We start from the raw sequence: 27,796 nt of genomic DNA, 5'->3' as shown, positions 1-27,796 counted from the left end.
CTCCTCCCAAACATAGATTTATGAAAGATGTGAACATTAGTACTCTTGGAACTTCAGATCCAAGACAATGGTAGTTCATGTGATTTTGTGAATGTTATGTTTATGTTATATCTCAGTAGATTAGCAGGGCAAAGAAATAGAGATTCTGCCATGGACTTTTAGGTCTTGAAAATACAGGACAGTTATGCTACAAAGTACAAACATAATCCTCTATTTGGTTAATCTGTTTGTCTGAATTTCAGATTGTTTTAGAGTCTATCTAATTTCATGTCATTTCCTTTTCTTTTTTTAATTTCAAACTAATTTGTATCTGGGTTTAGTTGGTATTGCATTTCTTTTCTTTTAGGTCTTGAAAATACAGGACCATGCATAACTTTGCTACAAAGTACAAACATCATTCTCTATTTGGTTAATCTGTTTGTCTGCATTTCAGATTGTTTTACAGTCTATCTAATTGCATTTCCTTTCCTTTTCTTTTTTTAATTTCAAACTAATTTGTATCTGGGTTTACTTGGTATTGCATTTCATTTTTTTTTAATCGAACACACTATACAAGTTTGTCTTTTAAACATTCGACATTAATCTAAACAACTTGCGTCGTCAGGTTCACGCATACAAAAGTTTTCACCCAATGACAAGGTAAGTTAGGACAAAACTCCTAATAAAAATTGAACTCGGACCTTCCGAATCCATATGATTTGGCGGTTTTGCACTATAACATTTGTCTGAAAATCATAAAAATTGATGCTCCAGACTTTGAGAAGGCATTTGGTTTGGGACCTTAAATTCAGTAAAACTATGATTTTCATGTAGTTATTAGTTTTAAATCTTCATTCCTTCTTTACTCTTTAATTTGTAATCCAAAGTGGGCAAAATGATTTCTATAGTCTACATCAATCTACAAAAGCACAAAAAGATGACTGAAAACCATATTGCCTTTTGACCCAAAAAGAAGCATTTCCCCAACTACTGCCTTGAGATCCCAATTTTTTTTAAAACATTTTTAAGTAATCCTTTCTCTTCTTGTTTTTTTTTTTTTGAGAAACCATTTTCCTTCTATCAATCTCAAGTGGAAGAACTAATAGAATAGTATAATAATAATATTTTTAAAGCATTTCATCAATTTTGGCAAATGGGTATGAATTAACCTTTTCTCACTTCAAATTGTGAGCTAAATGAGTGTGATTAGGGCATAAAAAGGGTTATTCACATCATGCTAAATTTTGAAGCATTAACTCACCAAAAATGGCAGTTTATCTAATCAATTTCTTTCACATAAAATTGTTCAAAAGAAAACTGCCAACATCTTCAATCATCATGTCTTTTTTTTTCTAATTGCAACAGCTTTTTAGAGTTGTAAGAACCCCCACATATGAATCATGATGCCATCTATTATCCAACTATTTTATTAAAACAGTTTTAAAAGGGAAATTTGAGATTGTTTTTGGTAAATCAAAGCCATATTTTATAATTCATCTCTAATCCAATAAAATTTGTGTTTTTCTTCCAAACAAATATTTTTTTTAAAAAAAAAGCTATTTAGATTATATATATTTTAATTCCAAATCTATGATTCTTCCCACAAAAAGAGAGGAACAAGCATGGGTACCTAATTAGATCTTTGCACTTTGGTCCCAAATCATGTAATAATTAACAAGAGATGAACATCATTAACCATAAGGCTGTCTGAATTCTGATACCTTCACATGTCCTATAAAGTAAACCATACAATCAATAACATAAAAAGGTTTTTTCTTTTTTCTTTTTCTTTTATTAAAGAAGAAAAAAAAAGGGTAGTGTAGTAAACTTATCAAAAACAATGTTCTTTTTTTGGGGGGTTTTAAAATTTTTATACTTGGGTCTTTGAAAATTTGAATTTGTGAGTAGTAGGAAGGAATCATGCCTGCCAATTGCCAAAGGAAGAGAGAGAGAGATTGGACTAATTAATATTAAAGAACTAATAAGGAGAAAAGAAAAGCATATTTGCCAACAAAGGTCTTCACTTCACTTCACTTCTCTTACTCACTCATTCATTCTCTCTGCTCAAATGAAAACATTGTTTCTGCTTCTTCTCCCTCTCCCTCTAACAACAAAAACACACTTGTCTCTGTCTCATTTTGTTCATGCAAGATCCAAAGGGTTCAAACACAAGGTACCTTTACCTATCGCTCTCCTTCTCATATATATATATCTGCTTCTTCTACATATGCTGTTTTTTTCCCTTTTTTTTCTTCACATTTTATTGATGCAACTGAACAAATTAAAAGATTAGATTATATGAGAATATTCTTCTGTGACAATTAGCTTTCATTTCCCCCATTATTGTATATTGTATATCTCTGCCTGTGTGTAAGGATTTATTTACTAGTTTTTTGAAAAATTAAATGGTAATTAATTAGTTGACTTCTTGGTTCATTTCCAATTGAAGGTATGTGTGTGTGTAAACCAAATTTGATTACCTGAGCTGGGCTCAAAAAAAGAGAATGGGGTGGTCTGACTTATGGGTCCAATTGAGTCTTGTTGGGGGATAATTAGGTCTACAATCTCAATCCTAATTTAGTCTAATTGTGCTTGGAATGAATTACTACTTTTGGATTTTTGTTAAATATATCAAATATATATGGTTAGTAATTAACAACATAATATTTAGAGGGAACCAATCCAAGAACATATAAACTTGGGTGTTATTTATTTATTTTTCACAGAAATTACTCTAAGAATGCTAATATACCCCCCAAAAAAGAGTTGCAAGACCGAAGAAAAAAAAAATGTAGAAATAAAAGTCATCACAAGAGATCCTTAATAAAGTGGCCATGAGCCCAACCCCAACTGACTTAAGCCTGCTATAGCTATGAATCCAAGGTTGCAAATATATATATATATATATAGAGAGAGAGAGAGAGAGAGAGAGAGTGATCAATCAAGATTGGTTAATCTTGTTTTTTTTATATGCTTGACATGCACTTGTTATGTATGTTGTAGGAAGCCTTGGTATCAAAGAGCAATGGAGATGTCAAGTCTATGGAAGTCAATTTCCAGGTCTTCTTCCACAACGACGACAACCAATTTGACAATATGGAAAACTGTTTCCAAATCAACGGAAGTCAATTATCCAACAACACTCACAAACCCTAATAGATCATCGTCTACCACAAATAACAACAATAATAATAAGTTAAGAAAATGTGCATCGCTTAGGGTTGCCTCCTCCTTCACTAGGGTTTGCTTATGTGCACCAATTTCATCCTACAATGAAGTTTTCCGAGCCGACGTTCCACCGAGAAGAAGCAACAGTTATCCGAGATCCTCAAGACCATTTCCAACCCAAGAGAGGTTTCCAAGTGCGAGGCTTAGCATGGAAGGAAGAAGAGTTATTTTCCGGGGAAAATCATTGACGGATGATGTGTTGATGAGGAGATTTGTGGTGGAAGAGGAGGCAATGATGCAAACAAGGAGAAGGAACCAAATGGAGGTTATTAGGAGGAGGAATTTGATGAGAAGAAAAAAGCTTGGGCCTAGTCGTCTTAGTAGAATGGTTATGGCTAAAGAGGAGGATGATTGATGAATATGTTAATTAATTGGAAATCAAATAAGTTCAAAATTTTTCTTAATTTGTCTCCAAGCTCTAAATTGTGCAACATTTTCTTTTCTCCCTCAACATTCTTTTGGGTTTCAAATAATGGATAAACTAATTACTGAATTTATTTATTTTTCTATTGGTAACATATATTTCATTGAAATTAAGCTCTACACAACTTACAATGTATATGTACACCTACATTCAAGTTTGACTCTCCACTTTGATACGTACCTTGCAGATTATTAATTAAGGTATTTGTGGAAAATACTATGATATGATCTAAACACCTTATGAGAATTTATGAAAATCAAAGACAAGCAATTAATTATCTCGCTATAAGAAAGTACATCTAGTGTGTTAAATAGGATTAAATATAGATATAAATGTCTTGAAATTGATTATAATACCTGAGTTTTTTTTTTTTTGGTTCGTTGTAACATATATTTCAATACACCTATATATGTAGTTTTTGTGTCAACCCGGTCCTCAGGTTGGATGAATCCGTATTGTTGGGATGCAAGTTTGACTCTCCATGTTGATGATACCTTATAGCTTATTAATAATGAATTAGGGAAGAGTAAAGCGATCCAAATTTTATAAAAGAAAAAATTGATAATATATTGTGCTTGTTTGACAGAGTTTATAAGCTAATTTATAAACTGACATATAAGCTCTAATAAGCTCTAAAAAAAATAAAGTTCAAATTGAGACTTATTTTAGAGCTTGGTTGCGTTTGTTGAATTATTATGAGTCATAATCTATCGCATTTCAACCATTTATTGTATTGACCAAACAAACAGCATTTTTGGGATCCAAATTTCAATGCAATTTCAACACCATATATTATTATTTTTGAAATTATGATGTTTTGTACAATTTGGAGACAATTTCATTCATTGCTAATGTAAATACCCTAAATGGACTCATATAATTACACACTCTACCATCAAGTACTCAAATCACACAAAACCTTCTTCTCTGCCATTATACAACCCTTTGCTGCTGTGATTTTCTTCTATGATCTCGACTACGATTTTCTTCTCCTATCTCGACCTGTGGTCGACCGACAACGACGTATGCGAATTAGTCAATTTTTCCGATGAAGCTTCACACATCGATAATCCCCGCTTATTCTCCTCAATCTTAGGTTATTTTGATCTTTGAATCCCATGGATGTGTTGTGAAATCGGAGAAATATATGCTGCTTTTCGGTCTCTTTCTGTTTTCTTGGTCCTCTGCTCATGGGTTTTGCTCTTTCTTTTTGTGGGTTTGTGCCAAGAACCATTGATAGATAGAATTTCTGGGTTTTTTTATTCACATCTCTGGCTGATCTGTAGTCAATATTTTGTTTGTGTAAAATATGGATGCTGGAGATCTTGATCTTAGTGTTTGAAGATTGGGCCGATGTCTTCAATTATTAGGATTGGATTTATATTATTTGTTTATGTTGGATTTGGACATCTGAAGTACTAATAAAGCTTGATTATAATGTTGATATTACTATTAAAATGGATTTAGATTATTTGTTTATGCTGGATTCAGATGGAGTTTCTTAGTTCTGATAAATCTAGCAAATCGGATTAGGAAAGAAGATGAACACTTTGGCTGGTTCTAGATTGGCCATAATACAAATTTTCTTTTTTTATCACAACTCAAAGGTATGGTTTTATGGATAATTAGTCTATCTTGCATTTGACGTTGTTTTTGAAATATATGTTATGACAATTTGTAAGGTAATGTGACATGTTCATTTGTGGCTACTGGCTATGGTGTAAATTGATCGTGATTTTGCCTTCTACTTCAGGTGAAATTGTATGTGTATTGTGGTGGTAAATTTGGAATGAGCTATTATACTTTTTGAGGTTAAAACATGGTGAACATAAAATTTTAGATGATTACTGATAATGATTGTATTATAATATTGAAGAAATTGAGAATATCAGTGGGCCAACATTAGTCTAGTTTAATGTATTGATCAATCTTCTTTATTAAGTAGGACGAGAATCATAGCTAATTCAATGTATTGATCACCCTTTATATGTTCAATGTGTTTCAATGATTGAAATTACAAATGGTTTATTCTATGACTGGTTTTTCTGCTCACCATCTAATTGCATAGCTCATCTTGGTTGTGATTTGTTCATTTTAACTTACATTTGACTACAATATTCTCTCATTGTTACTAGTTTAGGAGATGAGTAGGAAAGGGAAAGAAAGTTTGATAGAGGGAGATGTACAGTTTAAATGGGATATTCAAACCATCAAAATATTCCTAGATATGCTGTATGAGTGGAAGAAGAAAAATACTGATCAAATGAAGTGGGATAAGATTGCTGAAGAATTTAAGATTGTAAGTGGTAAAAATTGTACCCTGCAAAAATTGAAAACGAAGCACGACTTGATGAATGTTGAGATAGGTTTGAGAATCAATTTTGAGACTGGAAAGGTTGAGGCCACTGAAGATTGGTGGGCAGCTAGAATTCAAGTGGCTCTCTTTATCATTTATGTATAATTATTTATTTGATAATGTCATCTAAAATATGTTATGAATCACAAATTTATATGTCCAATTTGCAGGAGAATATCAACTTTAAGAAGTTTAAGAATGGAGGCTTCCATTTCTGTGGGAAGCAAGATAAGCTTTGGGAGGTAGCTCTGCGAATGGTGAGAACTATGTATCTCCTCATATCGTATTGGACAATGACTTCATACAATAATTTGGAGCTGATTGCTACACTCCAAGTCCAGTAGACTCAAACTATGATAGGTTTGTTGATGAGTTCTCCACTGCTTCATCACCAGTGAAGGCTAGCACACCCACCCCTGGATCTACTAATACTAGGGGAAGCAAGAAGAGGAAGAGAGTGACGAATATTTGGTCATTAATGATGCTAACATGACTCAGTTTCGTGACATATTTGTCGATCAACTATCTAATGCAATATGAATAATTATATATAAATTTTATTAATATGATCATAAGGGGTATGTGAATTTGGACATGTATTTATCAATATATATGAGACTATGCAGTGTTGAATGAGTTATGGTATTTTTACAATTTCTTTAAAAAAAATTTATTATTTTTTATGAAAAAAGTTATATTTTTTAATGAGTTATGCAGTGTTTATAATTTATTTTATGATTTTTTTTATTACTGTTATATAGCTTTAAAAAGTTATGCCCTTCCATATAATTTACACAACAATATTAGGACTTTATATTGTTCCAGCAAAGTGTAACCAAACAACTAACAACATTTCAATAACCATTTATGCTATCATTTATTACAACCATTTATTATCTGCAATATATGCTACGTACAATATATGCTACTGACAAAATTGTGCACTAATTGGACCCTTAGTTGCATCAAACCATTTATTGTTCAAATACAATATATTGTGGGTAAAAAAAAGTCCACCAAATGCACCCTATGTTTGTTATTTTCATTTTGTTTCTTTTTTTATTAAGATAATATTATAAATTTGATCTTTTATCTTTTAAATTAAATTTAAATAGATTTTTTTTAGAACTTATAAACTAACTTATGCTATAAACTTCGTTAAACACCTGATAACTTATTTCACAACTTATAAACTAGTTTATTTTGACAGCAAATATGCTCTGCCAAACGAAACTAGATATAAATTCGAAACCAAACTGAAAATTGAAAAACCAATTCCAATTAAAATTTTCAGTTTGGTTTTGGTATGATTTTGAACACCACTAAGTGAAAGTCATATTTTAGAGGAGCAGAATTTGATTAAGTTCGCCTATAAACCAAGGGCAGACGGAGGAAAAGTCAAGTGTGGGCAATTGCCCGTACGGAATTTTTTTTATTATTTAATTGCTAATTTTATAATATTTTGAATATTTAAGGGATATTTCATTTTTTTGAAGTAATCTTACCCTCTCTCACGCTCCCCTTTTTCTAATCCCCTAAGTCAGCGAGACTCGACTCTAGTCTAAACATCTCAATCTAAAGCCTTAGATTCTCAGTCAGTATCCGACGACATAGCATGCATTGGAGGTTCGTATTTGAACTCTGAGTCATCTCTTGGTTAAGATTTTATATTGTCGTGGATCCTTAGTCGTCGTCCACATCACTACTCACGCTCCATTTTTTCTTGCAATTGTCGTAACCCGAATTGACACATTCAATTTGATAATAGATCTACAATTTTGGAGCTAAATTCTTGATTTATTGAAGTCATAAGTGAGTTACTTAGATGTGTTTCATGCCTAAACCAATTTGATTCATTTGTCATTTTTGAAAAGAAAAAGTTGATCTTACTTGTCCAATTTTATTCGAGTGATTTATCTAATATAAAGCTTTTGACACTTTCAGATCGACTTGACAATTTTGTTATTGATGTGCACTCTAGCGTTGATTTTCTTAGAACTAAAAGGAATCAATGATCTTGTTAAATATAATTGATACTAGAAGCATAACGTATACACACTGGTTTATAGGATTCTGAGTTTGTCATTTATTCTACTAGTCGGAACTGCTATAGTAGAGAGTAGTTTCTACCATATAGATGATATAGAAGAAATGGTAGGAATATAGTGATTGCAACAATCTTGTATGGAAACTGGTGCTTCAAGGCGTGTAGTCGCTTTCCTTAAGATAGTATTTACCCCTACCAAATGGCTGCACTGGGTTACAACAAATCTGCCTCTAGGATATAATGAAGCTTGGTCTATGGACCACCTTCTTCTTGGTGCAATAGTAGTAGAAAGTCAGAGTACTTTGAGAATAATCATGAGAAAGATACTTATCTTTCTATTTTTGCAATAATAGAAAAAACAATAGAAAACTTTTATGAAGAAAGAATGGGAGACCATTGATAGAAAATTGGATGAATCAAATGGTTGGAGAATACCTCTATGTATAGAGTTTGTGGTGTCTCTTTACAATGGTGACTCTTCAATGAATGGTCATGTCTTTTCATGTGAAGAGCTGCCTAACATGTATTTTTAAAGAAAAGAGTATTTAAAACAGTCATGTATTTTCAAATACATAAGAGTTTTTAAAACACCAAATAAAAACTCAAACTTATTTTGAAAATCTCTAACAATAGATTGTCAATAATCGGATTTGAAATCACGGTCAATAGTTAAATGATAGTTTAATTGAGTACATTAAAAAAAAATATTTTTGATGCTCTTGCAAGTAGATTATCATGAAATGACTTCAATGTATGAAAAATCGCCGATGACATTTATAAGTTACTTTTAATTATTACTTATCGTTATTTTATAAAATTTAGATAGATTAGAATTCTAGAATTTATGGGATTTAGAGATTTTTTATTTAAATTGAGTTAATCAATATTGTTAGTGATGAAATTGTATTGTTTATGGATATTGGATCAATGGATAGCACTCGGTACGCACGTGGAGTTGAACCTTAGATTTTTGAAAAAATACTAAGAATGAGAGTTAGGCGATTTCTTATCCAAAAGTTTCAATGTTATTAGTGTTGGTTGTTTTTGATGTGGTAATACTTGTGGAAATCACTATTTGCATGGCCATAGGTGAATTCTTTGGTTCAATTGCTCTTAGTCGCTATTTGGTGCTTTAGCGCTTTTGTTATGGCCATGCATGGCATGTTTCTCAAACTTCTAATGGTGAAATTCCTAGTCCTTTGTATAATCTCAATTATTAAACTCGTTGTCTTTCTTTAATTAGGTTGCTAGAGTTGATTGTGAAACCTTGTGATTATTTGGACTCTTTCTTAAAAATTGTTGTCCTTGGTGTTTTTCTTTGAAATTATTGATCTCCCTGTTATTTGCCAACTCTTGACCTCTTCCTTGGAAGAAGGTGGTGCATGAATTCATGATTTTGAAAATTGTTCAAAGGTGTTTCAAATTTCTTAGTTTAATGAAATTACGGTTTTATTTATGAGTATGTTTTACATTGCATTAAATGAATTGCGAAATGTTTTACTTGTGATTGCCCGAATGGGTGTGGTATCTCACGAGAGGGGTAGATGAGCGAGGAGATACTATTTAAAATAGTTTATTCCTTTGATAAATAATATGTTTAACATGCGTAGTTTGGACACTAGTTTTGTGTAAATATATTATATATAGTTGAAAATGCAAATTGGACTATTTAAAATAGTTTATTCCTTTGATAAATAATATATTTAATATGCGTAGTTTGGATAATAGTTTTGTGTAAATATATTCTATGTAGTTCAAAATGTAAATTGGACTTAGTTTTGTTTAAATTGCATGGTTTGGACAAATCGGAGAATAAGGGGAGGTTGTTATGGAAATAGTATAAACTCTTTAAAAGGAGGCATGCATCATGGTTTTGATGTGATTTTTTATGAGAAACGTAGATGGATATATATCTCGTATAGGTTGTGAAATTTTACACACTATGATAGATTCTTTAATCAAGGCAGATATTAGAGGAGGAGTAAATTTCAATACCTAAGAAAAGACTCTGGATGTCCTGCTAGGTGTACTTATAACCTAGTTAATTAAGTATCACTGGTGATCGGTGTCCAGCGAAAGTCCAATAGAGGATCACAGTTTGACTTAAAGAATGGTTTTCCAATTGAGTTATTATTATTATACTCAGTAACTAGTGATTGGTTGGAAGATGTATTTATTTTATTAAAATATTTACATTGAATTTGAGCATGCATTTGATGAACTATTAGATCATGTGTTGAATGGGCATCGTTCTTGGATCAGCATATTCAGTATATTTGTGTTGTCTTTAGATTCTATATTTGTCTCTTTTTTGACGTATGTCATTGGATTTGTATACCCTACTAAGCATTTGGTTCACCCTTTCTCTCTTTTTGTTTTGCTTTACCTTTGTTTTAGTTGAGCAGGTTGATGAGCGGTTGCCAGACGAGTGATGTGAGCGTAGTCCACCTTTCTTTATCTACTTTGATTTCATTAGTAGAACTATATTGTCTACTATGTTAGTTTCACTTCCATTGTTGAAAACATTTCTAGGTGATGATGACTTAGTTACTCACTTAAATAGTATGTTATTTGTCATTTGGGTGCTTAAACACTGGTTTGAATGTTTTTATTTTGGATCTCTGATTGTAGGGATTGCATGGATTATGCAAGTGATTGTTTATGTTTTATTATTTTTTTGAGAAAATTTTTGGACCGCTTTTACGCAGTTGACATGTCCTCTCTAGGACTTTAGTATTTGGGATTTGGTTTTACTGGTTAACGTCATTGCTATGCAACATTGCGTTACGTCCATCTCCTGATCTTAGGTATTTTCTTCATTCCTTCACATCCCTTTTCCTTATGAAAATTGGGGAATGACAACCTTCATGACTTTGTCCGTCCTGAGATAAAATCCCGAGTACGCTAGTGCAATAAACTACATTAAAATGGAACACATTATTAAAAGTGATTTAAAACATGTTTATGAAAATGATTTCTCAATTTTCAATTTTTTGCTTTGAACTGAATTAGTTACTTAGAGACTTTATATAGTGTCATTTTAGTTATCAATATTGATTTTGCTTATACGCTACTCCAAAAAAATAATAATAATTTGAGGAGGCTTAAGCATAAAGGGTGGGTAGTAGTGGTTACTTAATCCAAATCAAGCATACCCAAGTTAGGTTAGTTTTGTGACTACTCATGTCTTGTTCATGTTCCCTTCAAAAAATGACACACAAATATGCTATTTCTTTCTTTACTCCATAATTTGTCCACTACAATATGTCCAATTTAATAAACCTAAGTAAGGGGGTTTTGAATTCCTGACCTACACTATACAAAATGTTTATAAAAAGAAGTAAACTCCAAAATATAGTTAATTAACTCCCTCTCAAATTTGGTAATGATATTGGTTTTACCAAAACACATCAATAATTTAGCTTCTTGTGTTGGGCATAAAAGAATGCATTCATTCAACAACTTATTGCTAAAAACAGCCTTTTATTGATTTATTTATGTTCTTTTTGGTGTCTTTTTTCAGCTTCATGATAGGACTTGGGCCATCATCTACCATGTTCTAAGCATAACATTAATCTTATTAAGTTTCTTAAAAGCGAGCCACTCTCCAATTAGGAAGCACTAACTACCAAATCCCAAGTGTACGACAACTCAAAAGCATTTATTTACCCAAATAATTTTGCTTTCAAACTATAATTGTGGTCAATTTTGTTAAGCTTAAGACACATGTGATAGCGCAAAAAAAATCCCATATTAATCAAGCTTGCATTGCTTGTCTTCTATATTTTTAAAAAAATACCAAGATTGAGAATATTAAGTGGGTGATTCCTGAGCAAAGAGAAATATCAAGAATGTGAGAGTATCACTTTTTTTTTTAACCGAGAATAATATCATATTAGTTTATCATTTGAACATTTAATATGGGTCTAAATTCAATCGTCACGACCACCAGTCCAAAAATTTCTCACCTAACAATGGAGTAAGTTGGGTCAAATCCCAACACGTGACCATGATGTAAGAGTATCACACTTGTGAGGGGAGTGGAGTATAAAACACATATGAAATGGTACAAAAGGTCATATTAGTTGTATATGACGTGATTTAGGCATATAAATTATAATATGATGTTTTGAGATTTTGGGTTGCGATGGGTCACATTTTTTTTTTTTTGAAAGGGTAAAGACCCTGAATCTTCATTGCAATAAGAAGAAACCAAATACATTCAGGAATAACATTCACATTAGAATGCCTCCTCAAAAACATGCTAGACGTGCAAATGGACTCTCCAAAACTCGGTCGCCCCAATATATTTGTAAGACACTTTCATAAATCCACATCCCAAACAACTAATTATATTATTCACTTTGGGGTTTCGATTCCCATGAATGCATCGAATTACCCTAACGGCTTTGTTTCTTCTTTTAGGCCCAGTAAATAGACTAAATCCAACTCATTAAACCTTAGGAAAAGATCTAATTGATTGTTAAAGGGCGGGTTTGAGTTTATAAACCACACTCAATTAGGACTTTCAATCGATGTGGGATTCTCAACAATTACCTGATGCGTGTGAGATGATAATATTGTAATACTACTCCCCAATTACTTTGTACATTGTGGAGAGAAGTTAAAAAAAATGTAGGTGTATAAATTTAGATTTGTAATTGATACAAACCACACACAATATATTTTATCAAACAAATTTTCTTCATGAATTATTGTTCATGAGCTACCACCCCTAACATTTGCGTAAAGTTAATTTGTCCTATTTAAATAATTCTTTTGTAACAACCATTTCATAAAGCGACCTTATGGGGATGTCTCTTGAGACTATTTCAAGACTTGGTTGACCTACCAGGGAATCCAACACTAAATAAAAGATTAAACCACCGATTAAGGCAATTTTAAGTCACTTTTCCAATCCGTAAGTAATCTCAAAAGGGTCCCTTGTCCATACTCTATACTTTATAGTGTCCACATATTCATCATTATATATATATATGTTTGTGTGTATATATATAGCCTAGTAATGTAATAGGAATCTTTCATCGTCAATGTAGATTCCAATCTAATTTTGGGCTTTCAAGACAAATGTTGTCCAATTCATGCTTTAATTTGGTCATTATGTGAACTTTTAAGGAGAAAGACATGGGATGATAAAATTTAAAAAAGAAAAAAATATTTTGTTCACAATCTGATTTCACTAGAAATTGAAATAATGAATAATGAATTAGTGGGATTGGAATTTCCTTAAATATATGTTTAACACCAATATGTAAATATATATGTATATATTCACACATGCCTTGCACGTCTCACGTGCAAAGACAGGGAAAAGGATTTATTGGAATCATTCCAGCAATGTCACCAGATCTACACCATTGAATGTATTGGGTGTAGTGTTGTTAAATCAATGCATTGTTGCATTGGATGGTATAGATCTAATGAAATTACTGGAATAATTCCAGCCCCCATCTCAACGACAGGGTATTATTATGGTACACCAAAGATTGCTAAAAACACAATCATACTTCACAGATGAACAGTAAACTTTTCAGAATCAAACCGACGAAATTAAGATCCGACGGCTGATATCATATGAGACTAGGCCCACAACAATATAATTAATGTTGTAGGTGTAGCAATCATCTTTTCATTTTTTATATTTTGTTTTTTAAAGGAGCGTTGTTTCCACAGTTGCCGACACAGTAAGTGGAAGACACGCGCAGAAGAAGTTGCCGAAAAAGAACGGGTCAAGCCCAACGCAAAATGCACCCACGACTACGACTTAAGACTAGACCCGAACCCAAGGAATGATTCAGAAAGACCACTATAGCAGACTTGGACTGGGTCACTGGACACTTATTCGAACCTTTTATTCATTCTCATGTGTTTTTGAATTCAAAGCTTAACATAAGCATATTGCATTTCATCATTACATGTAATGGATCTGGGAATCCCGCAATTTATTTAGAGTATGAGAGTCTACAATTTTAATGCAATGATTTGCGAAGTATGTCACATCACATCATAATTTGTTTTTTGTTTTTAAAACTGGCCTGACTTTTTTTTCTACCGTTAAATGTAAATTGTAGATGTTAAGAAATTGTATAGCCCTCGTATCTGATTGCGAATAGTGACCGTGAAAATTTTGGGCATGCACTTATACAATTACTGAAATCCCTCTTAACCCGTGTCCTACCCCGTCACTTGAACTCTTAACATTATGAATGTGGTTATGAGTTCTTAGGTTCATGTATGAGAGGTAAGAGACATTTCTTGAGATAAATATGTGTGATTTAGGCCTAAAATACACAATACCTTACGCAAGGATATGCAAATAAGAAATTTTCATATTTGTCCTCCCATTTTTAATAATTTTTCCCACTCTTCTCGTTTTCGCCTTTTTGTAATGGAAAGTCTTCACACATTAGTATCTCGCAATTCATTTTTTGGGCCAAGGAAGTAAGAAGGGGCTTATAAAACATATTGCTAATACCAGTCTTAAAAATAATTATTAATGCCCATGCAAAATAATAAGGCTACGATCTAACAAAGGTGGAGGTTGTTGCATTCACGTTTGGAATCAGGTTAACACAAGACTTTGGATTCAGAAACTTCATCTTAAAAGGAGATACTCTAGAGATAGTCCAAACAGTTAACAACAATAGAATTCCCTATCTCCATATGGATTCATACTAGACGAGATTCGTTCTCAGTTGTCGAGTTTGGATTGTCGAATGCAATACACGCTAAGAAATGTCAATAAATTGATTGATGCTATAGCCTCTTTTGATGTAAATTATAAGTCAATATCTGTCTTTTTGGACGAGGTTTCATCTTCCATCCACTCTCTTCATTTAACTGAATGTACCCCTTTCAAATCAATGAAGTTGTCTTTTAAAAAAATGTTACGGAAAAAATTTAAGATCTTACAATTAGAAGAATTCATCCTCAATTAATTTAGGATCCATGATAAAAATGAATGGAAACGAATATAAGTAGTGTATTCTCGTTGATGTTTTTATAAACTCATGTACCCAACCTCAAATTTTTGAGATAAAAGTTTTGATGATGATGATCTCCAATTAATTTGACTGTTTCTAGCAAACCAAGTAATTTTATTCTTGTACTTACTACTCTAAATCATATATTAAAAAAAAAAAAGGTTTTGCTAAAGAATTTATTGGAAGGAATAGCAAAAATAGTCCATGAATTCAATTTTCAAGAGTTTACCACTAGATTCTACTACTAATGCTTTTGGACCAACATTTCAACCAAGAACAAATGATTGATATTTGAACAAAAACCACTAAAAGCTCCGTGGATTGACCAACATCAAGATTTATTAGCTTGTCAAACTTCAATTCCCAACTTTATGTGTCACATACATATATGTTCTTATTACCCAGGTGCCAAATTCTTATTTATTGAGGCTTTATCATCTCCTTATTTCAAATAATTTAAGAAATACTATAAAGAAAATTAATTTAAAAAAAAAATAATCATAACAAATAACATGCCACCACGACCACCTTGACTTGACTTGACTTCACCTCCTACTGGAGCGTGTAACACACGCCTCTACACCAGCGCGTGTGGTCCCCCATAACTCAGTAGATAAATATTCTTTTAATTTTTTTTGGGATTATAAAAATACGAGCATTAATACCCTCATCATAGTTTATTGAAAAATAATAATGAGAGTACTTGCTGTTTAAAATAATAATAATAATAATAATAGTTTTGAGTAAAAATACAAAAACCATTAGCACCAAACCTAACTGTTTTAATCAGTAGACAGTGTCCAAATAGTCTTTCCATTGAAGTAAAGTTAGTTGAAGTTGGCCACAACAATTGAGTGACAAAGTGGCCAACCTCTCATTCCTTCTCTCTCTCTTCTCCATCATCAACCCAAAAGAAAATTATATTATAAATCCAACAAAAGGTGGTAGCAGAGCGAAGGAAAGAAAGAAAAGTTTCAATTCATATATACCAGCAAAGAAAAAGAGAAGTTATTCAAAGAGGGAAAAACAAAAAAAAGAAACTCAGAGAGAAAGCCATCAAACGCAAAGAAAGGAAAGTAGCTGGAAGCTCGAATGTTTTGTAGGAAAGGTGAGGGGGGCTAGCTAGACAAGGAAGAAGAGTCTTCTTTGGCTGCTTCTACAACAGCTTTTTTGAAAGAGTCACAGAATTGGAATGTTCATAAGGTAAAATCAAGTAGTATCTGAGTTAATTTTGAATTTTAGTTGCATTAAATGGTCATTTGATCTTCTGGGTATGCATAACAGGTTGGGTTTTTTTTTTTTCTTTAAAAAAAAGTTTCTGTTGGGAATTTGAGTTCGTCTTCTGGGTTGTTTTTAGGTTGGGCATTTTCTAGTCTTTTGATCCCTTTTGTCTTCAAGGTGTGAGATATGTTGTCGTCTTGAAGAATTTTCGTTTTTTCCCTAATTGTTGAGGATAAATTTTTACTCCTTCTCTAAATATTTTTTGGTGGGTTTGGTTCTTTGCTACCAATTTAAGATTCTTTTATGTGCTTTAGTTAGGAAATCCTTGTAGGAAGAAGGCGTCTCAATCTTGTCCTGCTTTTTAATTGACACAAGAATAAGAAACTGAGATGATTTTGTCTGTATGTGTTTGTCTTTAAAGATAAATTTATATATATCCTCAGATTGCAATCTCTATCTAATGAAAAAGTTGGATTTAATCATGAAATGTTTGATTGTCATGTCAGAGCATGGTTGTTGTTGTAGATCCTTAGAGACTAATTCTCAATTTATCCAAGTTCTTCTATAGTAGATAACTTATGATGAATTGTGCCGGCCTCTGTCTTAATCTATCACATAAGCACAAAACCTTGATTTTGAGATATTGTTTGAAATTCTGTGATCAAAATCATGTAAGGTTGTTTCAAGATCTGAATCATTAGTGGGAAATCGAGAGGGTAGGAACTGTCGATGACATTCTGTAAGAAAACTTCCTTTCTTAATCCACTTAAAGATGCCTTATTGTGTATCGGAGTTTTAAATTTGTTATCCGCATATCCTTAAATCTACAACTATTACATATATGCAAGGATCTCAAAACTGCAACGTGCCTAGACTTAATTGGTGTTTGATTAATTGATTTTCCCTTCAGGTGAAGATACTAATGCTAGGAACATGGGAAAGAAAGGGAATTGGTTTTCCGCAATCAAAAGGGTGTTTATACCACACTCCAAGGAGAAATTAGCCAATGTAAGTTGAAACCTTCCTTGTTGGTTACCAGTTTTCTTTCCTTCCAAACAGATATAATTTATAGTCCAAATCAGGTGTCTGGACTTGTAAGTTAAATTGAGCTTCTTTTGAAAGACCAGGTTGTGTTGGTTTACCTGAAGACGAGCAGCTGGTCCCTGTTTGAAATTGAACTAAATGAAACAGGATTTTCTTTTCAAGATGATTGAAGCCTTTTCATTATCTTTTTAATTTTTGTTTTATATCTTTTGGTCAAAACTATCCAGGAACCAGAGAAGAATAGTACAAAAGAGAAGAAGAAAAAGAAGGGACTAGGAAAGTTGAGGCATGGAGACACCAATTCATTCATTCCCTTGTTCAGAGAGCCAAGCAGCATTGAGAAAATCCTCGATGATGCTGAAAGAGAGCATAATCTGATTTTCAGGCCACCGACGCCTCCTGAGCGGCCCCAAACACCTCCTTTCGTGCCTCAAAGAGTTCCTTCCCCAAGGGTTCCTTCCCCAAGGATTCCCTCTCCTAGAACTTCTTCTCAAAGAGTTGCTTCTCCTAAGGCTGCATCTCCCAAAGTTGCTTCTCCAAAGGTTGCTTCCCCTAGAGCGGCCTCCCCTAGGATTGTTCAACACCGTAGTGAGATTAGCTACAGGCCAGAACCAACCCTAAGGTATCGCCATGCTTCGGCTACTAAGATCCAAGCTGCTTATAGAGGTTATACGGTAAGTTTCTATTCCCTGTGGATGGTACAAACTTATTGATTTGCCTGAAACATTATCTAATTGCATATGTTTCTGTGAGATAGCTTGGACTATTGAACTGTACTTAAGCCATTGCAAGAATAATTCCTGGATGGTAAACTATGAATGAACATGCACTCCCAAGCGTTCTAATTGTAGCTTAACAGAGCAGTATGTGAAAGTCTTCCTGGTTCATGGATGTTCTTAAGTAGGCCTGTATGCAATACTGAAATTTGATTAATTGGCCTGTTTTGATCCAAATTATGTTGAAGTCGTTTTGGGTTTTTGCCCCTTTGTATGACTTTCTTCTTGCCAAATTTGGGACTACGTTTTATGATTCGGCTAATGGGACACAGGCGAGGAGGAGCTTTAGAGCTTTGAAGGGTCTGGTAAGGCTTCAAGGAGTGGTGAGAGGACAGAATGTGAAGAGGCAAACATCAAATGCCATGAAATATATGCAGCTCTTGGTACGAGTCCAGTCGCAGATTCAGTTGCGAAGGATCCAAATGTTAGAAAACCAAGCACGCAGCCAATCTCAATACCGAAATGATAAGGAACTGGAGAGTACTTTGGGCAAATGGAACATGAGCCAGGCAGTAAGTTTCCCTTCTTTCTTCTTTTAATTGTATTTTCTTTCTTCTGAACTCCACAACCTTTTTTTTTTACCTGTATTAAGGTTTATTTGGCCCATCAGTTGTCAATATATCATCTGCGAAGTTTCATTACTTGTGTTTCTCATGCCAACTTGATTTGGTATTGGTTGTGAAAAGGACTATATATATAGTTACTCCGTTAGACCTTACAAAGATTTATCTTACCTGTCAAATAGTTTTTCTAAGATCGTTGTTATAGTCTGAGGCAGGTAATGAAGACTGGGATGATAGCACGCTAACGAAAGAGGAAATTGAAGCAAGGTTGCAGAGAAAGGTGGATGCTGTTGTCAAGAGAGAAAGGGCCATGGCCTACGCATATTCGCATCAGGTATCATCACTGTAGTATTCCTTATTTAGAATTTCTGTGAAATAAGCATATCTAATCCTTGTTTTCTTAAATCACCATCTCACATTTGGAGCAAGTTCGACTGGGTTTTAGCCCTGGAATCATATAGATTAAATTTGTGAAAATCACTAGCAATATGAAGGAGACCATAGCCTAATCTGTTTCTCTGTTATACTATAGTTGTGGAAGGCTAATCCGGACTCAAATCTGAAACCTCTAACGGAAATCCGATCTGGTGGATTCCCATGGTGGTGGAACTGGTTAGAGCGTCAGTTGCCTCCGGCAAACCCTCCAGAAGGTCAAGCAATAAAGAACTTTCAACTGACACCTCCAAGGCCACATTCTGAGCTGAAGCCTAGCCCACGACCGGGGTCAAGCACCAACAAAAACCAGCATTTTGGGTTCGAAAACATCGATGCTACTCCCACGCCGAGATCAACAAAGTCGACATTTTTACCTGCAACAAGGCCACCACGGACTCCACCTTCATACAGGATTTCACATAACAGTCCAAGCTTGTCAAAGTACTCAAGAGCAAGAGGCAGTGGAGCAGATTCTCCATTCAACTTGCCAATGAAGGACGACGACAGCCTTACTAGCTGCCCTCCGTTTTCGGTGCCAAATTACATGTCTCCTACGGTTTCGGCCAAGGCAAAAGTAAAGGCTAGTCCAAGCAGTAGCAGTACTGAATCAAAGAGAAGGCTATCATTTCCATTGGCACAAGGCTTTGGGTCTTTCAAATGGAACAAGTTCTCGAGTAAGGATTCTGCGAGCTCCCACAAGATATTAGACAAGAACCAGTCGCTGCAATCTATAGGGAACTTAAGTATTGATTCAACAGTTTCTATGCCTGCTGGTGTTGGAAGAAGGCCATTTAACAGATTTGTGTGATTTTTTTTTCCCTTCTAATTTTAACATTTTATTTGTTTATTATTTCCTTTTGGTGTTTTTGTTTTCCTGATTGTGTATTTGGTGATATATATATATGGGATTACACGCATAGTGATGTAAAATAACAAATAATAATACAATAGTAAATGAGAGTTTTGAGTGTTACAGGATTTGAGATTTGTAAAGACCCCTCTATCATGAAAGCTCTTTTTTTTTTTTTTCGTCTTCCTCTTCCTCTGTTTGGTTTGGCATAACCTTGTGCGAGTGTGAGAAGCAGGCCGCCACCAGCCCCATATGAGAGATTTTATCTGCGTTTCATTAATCATTTGATTTTTCTGTGTTCTGAGAAAGATTGCGGTGAAGCGTATCGGTCAAAGAAGCATTTTGCGGATTTATGGAAGTACATGTACAATACAACAAAATATTTACAGAACCACCTTGGACATCAACTCAATCCAAGCCCTATCTGAAGACTAACATATACTTTTCCCTATACTAGATGGTGAGCGATATTCTTATTTGTCCTTTTGCATCAATACACAACTCAAACCGGAACTTGATGCGTCCCAATACACTCGATACCCATACTCCCTCTCTAGTATGATGACACCGGAGCGGTAGTAAGTCTCAACTTCAACTCTTTGAAGGCTCATCTACAACCTTCATTCCAAACAAATGCTACATTCTTTTGTAACAATCGTGTCAAGGGCGTCATTATATGAAGAAAAAAAAAAATCCTACAATGAATCTCTGGTAATAGCCAGTTAACGCAAGGAAACTTCTGATTTCACCAACATTCGTTAGTTGTTGCCATTTAGAAATGGATTTGACCTTAGAGGAATCAACTGCCACACCCTCTTTAGAGATCACGTGGCCAAGAAATTTTACATCGTTCACCCAAAACTCACACTTATTCAACTTTGCATATAATTGATTCTGCCGTAAAGTCTGCAAAATGATGCACAAGTGCTCTTCATGTTCTCCTTTCGTAGCCGAGTAGATCAATATGTTATCAGTGAAAACAATAACAAAACCATAATTAAATGAGAGAGATATTTAGTCTTGACAAGATGAATATTGTTCATTGTATAAGATCATTATAGGGAATAAAAATGGTAGTTCCGTAGTTGGAGATTTATGGGTGGAGAATGGTACATGGAGAGTGCTAGGTGAAGAGTATATTGAGCCATGTGAAAATTTTGAGAAATCGTAGGAGAAGAGTGTAGCCATGTGAATTTTGTAGAGAGTGATAGGTGAGAGTGTAATCATATGAATTTTGTGGAGAGAAAAACTTATATTATTTTTAATTATTTTTTCATTTTCTAATAAATTATAGAATATCATAGCCAATGTGATTGAGTGATGGTTTGGATACGGAATCTGCACATTTTGTCTGGTGCGGAGACTGGTGCCGATGGTCTTTAGAATCTAAAAAGATATCACCATTTTGAGACGATCAGGCCTCCTTCTGTGTAGTGTTTCAAGTGCGCCGCCTCTTATTTCCGTCCCAATGCCAAAGAAAGGATTTTCAAGACCATGAAAATGAAGAACCCACTCTCAAAATCACTCTGTCACTACCTCCTCAAACCTCCATCAGCGTTTGTTTCCCATTTGAATAACCTCCCTTTTGATCCATTATTGCGCATATTCAATCAATCGAGGTCAATTTTCTCAGCTTCTCTGTCAAAGATTCGAATTCGCGATGTTTTCATCAACACCCAGTTGTCTAATCCACAGAAACAATCGGAATCCGGATTTAGGTGTACTCAAGTTCGATCATTTGCGAGTGAAATTCACGACCAGAGTAGTGCTATCCCGGTTGTTTCCACCGTGAGTTCACCATTCGAGGGCTCTGTGCCAATCGATGCGGGCTCGTTGAATCGAAAGCCCATTAGCTTCTGGCCCGGAATGTACCATTCGCCGGTGACTAATGCTTTGTGGGAAGCGAGATCGAGCATTTTCGAGAAGGTCAGCGAAACCCCTGTTGAAGAGGCTGCACAGAGTCAATTGGCGGCCAAAAGCCCTTCAAAGAGCAGGACCAGTGTTCTTTACAAGTTTTCTAGTGATTACATACTCAGAGAGCAGTACAGGAATCCATGGAATGAGATCAGGACGGGGAAGCTGGTCGAAGATCTTGATGCTCTTGCTGGAACTATATCTTATAAGGTAATCCTCGAAATATTCTTCCCTAAATGCCAATTCCAGAGTTTTCATAATCTCAGCTCTGAACTATGATTCTTATTCTTAATTTGTTCAGTTGATTAATTTTTTTAGAATTGTATTCAGTTTCAATCGATTGTTTTTTCTCCTCCCCATGTAAATTAGAAATGCTTTTTGACTGGCATTATTTTACCTTCATGAGATTCATACGTTATACAGAGGGGAAAAAACATTTTTCCTTCATAATTATTGTTGAGATTTTTTTTTATATTGTTGATTAATTGTTATCCATTCTGGGTTATTAGATCAATGACATAAAGATAATTTTAAAGATTCATGCTTTTATTGTAATGTTGAGAAGTATAAAGCTCAAGTCTAAGTCGATGCCTGTACTCTTAATACTATTGCTGTTTAAATGTGAACTTTGAAAAATGAACCAAGGAAGAAAAACTAAGAATTTTAATCCAGAAATATTAGATAGTTTTTGTTACATTTCTTATCACCCAGAACAAGCAAGTGTAGCAAAAGGGTACGATTTGTAACATGCATTTGGTAAAACGAAAAAATGCAAGCTAGTTTCTCTTCGTGTCTGCGTTATTTTCAAAGTTATATTAAGAACATTTATCTACAACATTTTTTTCGGGTTGGAAAGAAGCTGGATTAAGTCAAGTTTGAAAAAAGTATTTAAAAACATTCTATCAATTATCAAGCAGGTTCTTAACTCCATATTTGTTTTATGTGTTTTTAAGTAAAATCATTCCTTATCTGCTCAAATTTTATCATCTACCAACAATATAAATGCCAACAGTTTCTTGTCGTCGTTTTCAATGCATTTATCTCCAATAAGGTTGGGTTCGGCTACTTGAATTCACATGCGATATTATTGAGAATCCATCACATGCTTTATCCTTCGCCATTATTTACAATCAAACATTTCTCATTTGAATTCATTTTATAAAGTTTGACAAAGTTTGTGCTGGCTGCAAGTTTTCACTGCCCTTGTTTATCCAGACTTGGGATCCGCTGGGTCACCAGGCAGAATTAACATAAATGTCAACTACTGAGAAATTTAATTCCTAAGAATAATAAGACAATGGAGCTAGGAGTAAACAATCCCTGCTAATTAAAATTCTTGACGGATGAGTCATCTCTCGAAAGGGTGTTCTTCCTACTGGAATATCATTAAACAAAATTTTTGTGACTTTAACAATCATATAAAATTTTCATTGGATGGCTATTTGTCTAAATTGCTTGTGCAAGTTTCACTTTGGGTGATATTTACATGTTTACTATTCATAAAATCCTCATTGGCAATTAGCCTTCACTGCCTATACCACCGCTTCTGCTACTTTAATTTTATGCTCCTTCACTATTTTAGGCATTTAGGCAAACATGTGACCTAGTGGTAGAATTACAGAGGTGTAACCTAGAGGTTACATATTCAATTATTGGAAACAACCTCTCTACAAATTATATAGGGGTAAGGTCTGCATACATGCCCACTACGGGAGCCTTGTGCGTGGGAGTTGTTAACATGTGGCCCAGTGGTAGAGGTACAGGGGTGCAACCTAGAGGTCACATGTACAATTCATGGACGCAGTCTTTCCACATATTATGTAGGGGTAAAGTCTGCGTACACCTTGTATGTCCTTGACCCAGTGCATTGCGGGAGCCTAGTGCACGGATGTTGTTTACTCTTTTACCACTAGCTTAGGCATGACACCAGAAATCCATTATAGTTAATGTGATAGCCATGGGCATCAGGCATTGTGATTTATTTGTTCCCTGGCTGACCAGCATTGCTGCAATGATGATGGCACGACAAGGCCACTGTTATTGGTCACTGCTTCTGTTGACAGGATGGTTCTGAAGAAACCAATCAGTGTTGATGTTGATTTGAAGATAGAGGGTGCTGTTACATGGGTTGGACGGTCATCCATGGAGATTCAACTGGAAGTCACTCAGTCCGCTCAAGGTATTCAATGATACTTGACGGTTCTGGTTTCTTCTTCTATTTTCAGGCCAGCAATAAAATGTCAGATTCATTTTACGAGTGATCTTTGTATGTATTTTCTTACTCTCTAAATAATCATATCAGTGATGGAGAACTTCAAATTTGCAATTAATCCATGTGCTATTTATAGTGATTTACTCGGGTTTGAAATCGCCCTTAACCTTTAGTAATGTTTTAAGGGTAAGAGTCAGCAAACGATTTCTTCATATGAGTATTAATGATATATTTGTACAATTAGTAGGTGCTATGTAATATGAATGTAGCGGAATTAAGCTATATAAAATCTAGAGTTTTGTCTAGCTGGCAACCGAGCTTCTTTTCATCAAGAAGAATATTCATGCTACCGCTTAATGTAGTGGATTCAGATTCAGTTACTGGAAAAAAAAATCGTTCTATTCTGAAGTGGTCGGTATTTATACGACTTGGTGTGGGAATTGGAGATAGGGTCCTCAGCAGGAAAAGTGCCGAATCTTGAAGGGAAAATTTTATATGGTGTCTTAGAAATCAAAAATCAAAGCTTAAGGTTTCTTCAATTATTCATTGAATTTGTGGTTAGTTATTCCTCATTCAATTACATACAGAGTTCAGGATGAAGCATAGATGAGCAGGACGGAACCTTATGATGAAACAATATCTATCATGAGAGTTTCCTCTGCTATTAGAGGCAAAGTACTGTACAATTTATAAATGAATGTTTCCTATCATGCCATGTCTTCTCTTACTATTACTTATTTCTGATGCTTGTAGAGAGAGTCCTGTTCAAGCATCAAGACTTGGGGCACAACATTAGTATATGGTCTTGAAAAAATAGTTAAGGAATTTTTCCTGTGGAGGCAAGTGGTTTCCTTAAATTTTTGTGATTATTTCGAGAATTCCCAAACAGCATTGAGTTTAACGTTTGCTCTGTTTTAAGGCAGGATTTTCCCACCATCTTTCTAGTGTTTTATGTAGGGCAACTTATGATGACAATTAGAAAATAGTAACACCCTCAGCAAGCTCCTGTCCCTTATGTGATTGCTTGATGTATTTTATGTCTTGTTATATAAGTATCATCACTCAACATGAAGTACTTTTTTCTTATTTTCACTGGGTTTGTGTTTTTTTTTTTTTTTTTGGTCAAGTTTTAATATGAGAGATTATTTTCTAGGTACAACAGGTCCATCAAACTCACTTGCACTTGTTGCAAACTTCACATTTGTTGCTCGTGACTCGAAGAGTGGGAAATCAGCTGTTATTAACCAGATATCACCTGAGACCGAGAATGAAAAATTGCTATGGGAAGAAGCAGAAGAAAGGAACAAGAGGAGGAAAAATAGAAGAGCAGAACATAGAATTGATACTGATGAGGATGCAGACAGGCTCCACACATTGTTGGCTGAAGGCAGAGTTTTCTGTGATATGCCAGCTTTGGCAGACAGAGATAGCATCCTTATAAAAGATACTAGCCACGAGAACTCTTTGATCTGCCAGCCACAGCAAAGGAACACTCATGGTCGGATATTTGGAGGATTTTTGATGCGCAAGGCATTTGAACTTGCATTCTCAAATGCTTATGCTTTTGCAGGCGCATCTCCCCGCTTTATAGAGGTTGATCATGTCGACTTCCTTAAGCCCGTAAGTAGCCACCAAACTCTTTGAGTAATATTTTTTATTCAGTTGGATAAATACTTTGAGTAACATATTTCTCCTAAATGGGGGATTGGGTGGAGGGAGGAGGACATATTCTATTGATATTTTCAAGGGCATCTTAAGTAACTTCTTCTAATTCTATTGTTTTTTATAATGATATGCCATGGTGTTAATGATAGATTGTCAGTACCTTCTGTTTAAAAAGAAGTTTTTGCCTGCACTATGAATCAAACATCTTCCTATGGCAAAAATTTGAATTAAAGAAGGTCTTACCAACAGTGTTTTATTTCTTCTTCCAATCCTTAAGTTTTTTTGTTATTCAGAATTCATATACATCAATATTTTTCAAATCTGTTTTTACATTTTCATCATTGATATACCCATTGATACTTTCTATTTGTTTGCCCATATTGTTTCTTGAAGGATTTCTCATATGTGAAATTTATTTGAGGTTGCAATATATTCTTTGTGCAGGTGGATGTTGGAAATTTCCTTCGTTTCAAGTCTCGCATTCTGTACACTGAACTCGAAAACCCAGCTAAACCTTTGATAAATGTGGAAGTTGTAGCTCATGTTACCAGGCCAGAGCTCAGGTCTAGTGAGGTGAGCATCTTAATCTTATATAGTTTTCATACCAGAAGAATGTTGAAAATTTTCATCAGTTTATGTCATCATGTAAGCTCTTGAACATGTAATGAAACTTGGATATGCAAGCCCCGTAAATGAACGCGACGTTTCAAGAAAATTTAGCTTCAATGAAAATATTCATTGAAGATTGCTTTGCGACTGCTATGCTCGTCTCAATTGTTCCCCCTCATCATATACTCTGAGTAAACTTTTTGTTGCATTTGTTTAGTCTTCTTTTAGAATCCATACATCCAAATTATTAATGTTCTCCTTATTATCTTTGTACTCTTCCTGCAATTTGAACAGGTATCCAACAAATTCTACTTTACATTTACTGTCCGTCCTGAGGCTATCGCAGATGGACTGAGGATTCGCAATGTTGTTCCAGCAACAGAAGAGGAAGCAAGGCGGGTGCTTGAACGAATGGATGCAGAGACTTCCCAACTCCAATAAATCGACCAGGAAATTCCAAGAAACGGAGAAGTGAATACAAGAAGGCTGTTGCCAAGAAAAGGCAAGCATGAAGTGAAAATTTTAGCTCTGGGGAGCTCTTGAGAGGATTTCAGTATCTACAAAGTAATAATGCTTGCAAAGTTGGCATGGAATATTAATCAATTACATTTTTTTTTTCATATAAGATAATAAGATATTGATTGAAGGCCTACTTGCAGATGGATTTCTTTTGGAAAGCATCCATGAAGGTGATCTCTTAAAAGTTACTCCTCTGAAAGTTATATAGCTGTTGATAGGGTTGCCTTTTGAGTATTATATTTGTAGAGAAAAAAAAAATGCTCCGTCAGCCAGTTTGTTGAAGTTGTGTTTGAAGTCAAATACTGTTATTAGGTCATTCGAACCAAGCAGTTTCATATTCAAGACTTGTTTTTATTGTAGGATTGTGTCATATGTCGGAGGGCAACTCCAACCCAATACTTCATTTTGGAGACATTATCTCCTCATTTTATTCAAAAATCTATTCTAAGGGGTACATCACTCCAATCATACCCCATTTTAACATCACATCAAATATTTTATTATTTTTCAACATAATTACTTTTCACTATCTTCGACTTTTAACTTATTACTATTGACAAATGTAAATAATATTGTTTTAATATTAATAATATCATTATCTAACATTAAATTTAAAATAATATTAATAAACATACTTCCTAAATAAATGCTTTTTAATATTTTTTTTAAATAAATATTTTTGAAAATAAATATTTCTTCTACCAGTCTTATTTCAGCTATCACTCAAACATTATCTACACCACTCAAACATTATCTACACTCATTTCATCAATCCATAAATGAGCTCATGTTCCGTATCTCTTTCACTCATCTTCAATCCCTTCTCTGGTTCACTCATTTCTATTTCGTTTTTCTTGCAAACTTTTAACATTCTACATGGCTCATCGTAATCGTTTGGTTAATATATTACTCGAGGAGGAAGATGAAATCAACCAAGATTTTTCTTTGCT

At 34.3% G+C, this 27,796-nt stretch overlaps 3 protein-coding genes across 5 annotated transcripts; all 3 read left to right on the top strand.

Annotated features, from left to right (window-relative positions):
* Positions 1-2,008: 2,008 nt before the first annotated feature.
* On the top strand, positions 2,009-3,706 carry LOC119990126. Its single transcript, XM_038835972.1, has 2 exons — positions 2,009-2,152; positions 2,983-3,706. The coding sequence occupies exons 1-2, from the start codon at positions 2,124-2,126 to the stop codon at positions 3,560-3,562; spliced, it is 609 nt and encodes a 202-aa protein (XP_038691900.1). The 5' UTR covers positions 2,009-2,123; the 3' UTR covers positions 3,563-3,706.
* Positions 3,707-15,883: 12,177 nt separating this feature from the next.
* Positions 15,884-20,070, top strand: LOC119989768 (protein IQ-DOMAIN 14-like). Its single transcript, XM_038835462.1, has 6 exons — positions 15,884-16,241; positions 17,170-17,267; positions 17,531-17,977; positions 18,352-18,591; positions 18,848-18,976; positions 19,175-20,070. Exons 2-6 carry the CDS (start codon positions 17,193-17,195, stop codon positions 19,883-19,885), a joined length of 1,602 nt encoding a protein of 533 aa, XP_038691390.1. The 5' UTR covers positions 15,884-16,241; positions 17,170-17,192; the 3' UTR covers positions 19,886-20,070.
* Positions 20,071-21,236: 1,166 nt separating this feature from the next.
* Positions 21,237-27,204, top strand: LOC119989931 (acyl-coenzyme A thioesterase 9, mitochondrial-like). 3 transcript variants are annotated; one of them, XR_005465914.1, is made up of 6 exons: positions 21,239-22,051; positions 23,843-24,020; positions 25,207-25,673; positions 26,163-26,291; positions 26,622-26,891; positions 26,987-27,204. XR_005465914.1 is itself a non-coding variant. In XM_038835705.1 (5 exons), the coding sequence occupies exons 1-5, from the start codon at positions 21,422-21,424 to the stop codon at positions 26,766-26,768; spliced, it is 1,542 nt and encodes a 513-aa protein (XP_038691633.1). In that variant the 5' UTR covers positions 21,237-21,421; the 3' UTR covers positions 26,769-27,204. The 3 variants fall into 3 exon arrangements, 2 of the variants coding, with proteins under 2 accessions (XP_038691633.1, XP_038691632.1); XM_038835705.1 differs by having other exon boundaries at positions 21,237-22,051; positions 25,216-25,673; positions 26,622-27,204; XM_038835704.1 differs by having other exon boundaries at positions 26,622-27,204.
* Positions 27,205-27,796: the final 592 nt, after the last annotated feature.

The sequence above is a fragment of the Tripterygium wilfordii genome, chromosome 21, assembly GCF_013401445.1.
Source record: "Tripterygium wilfordii isolate XIE 37 chromosome 21, ASM1340144v1, whole genome shotgun sequence".
NCBI classification, from domain to species: Eukaryota; Viridiplantae; Streptophyta; class Magnoliopsida; order Celastrales; family Celastraceae; genus Tripterygium; species Tripterygium wilfordii.
This window is presented reverse-complemented; position numbering and strand designations above follow the sequence as displayed.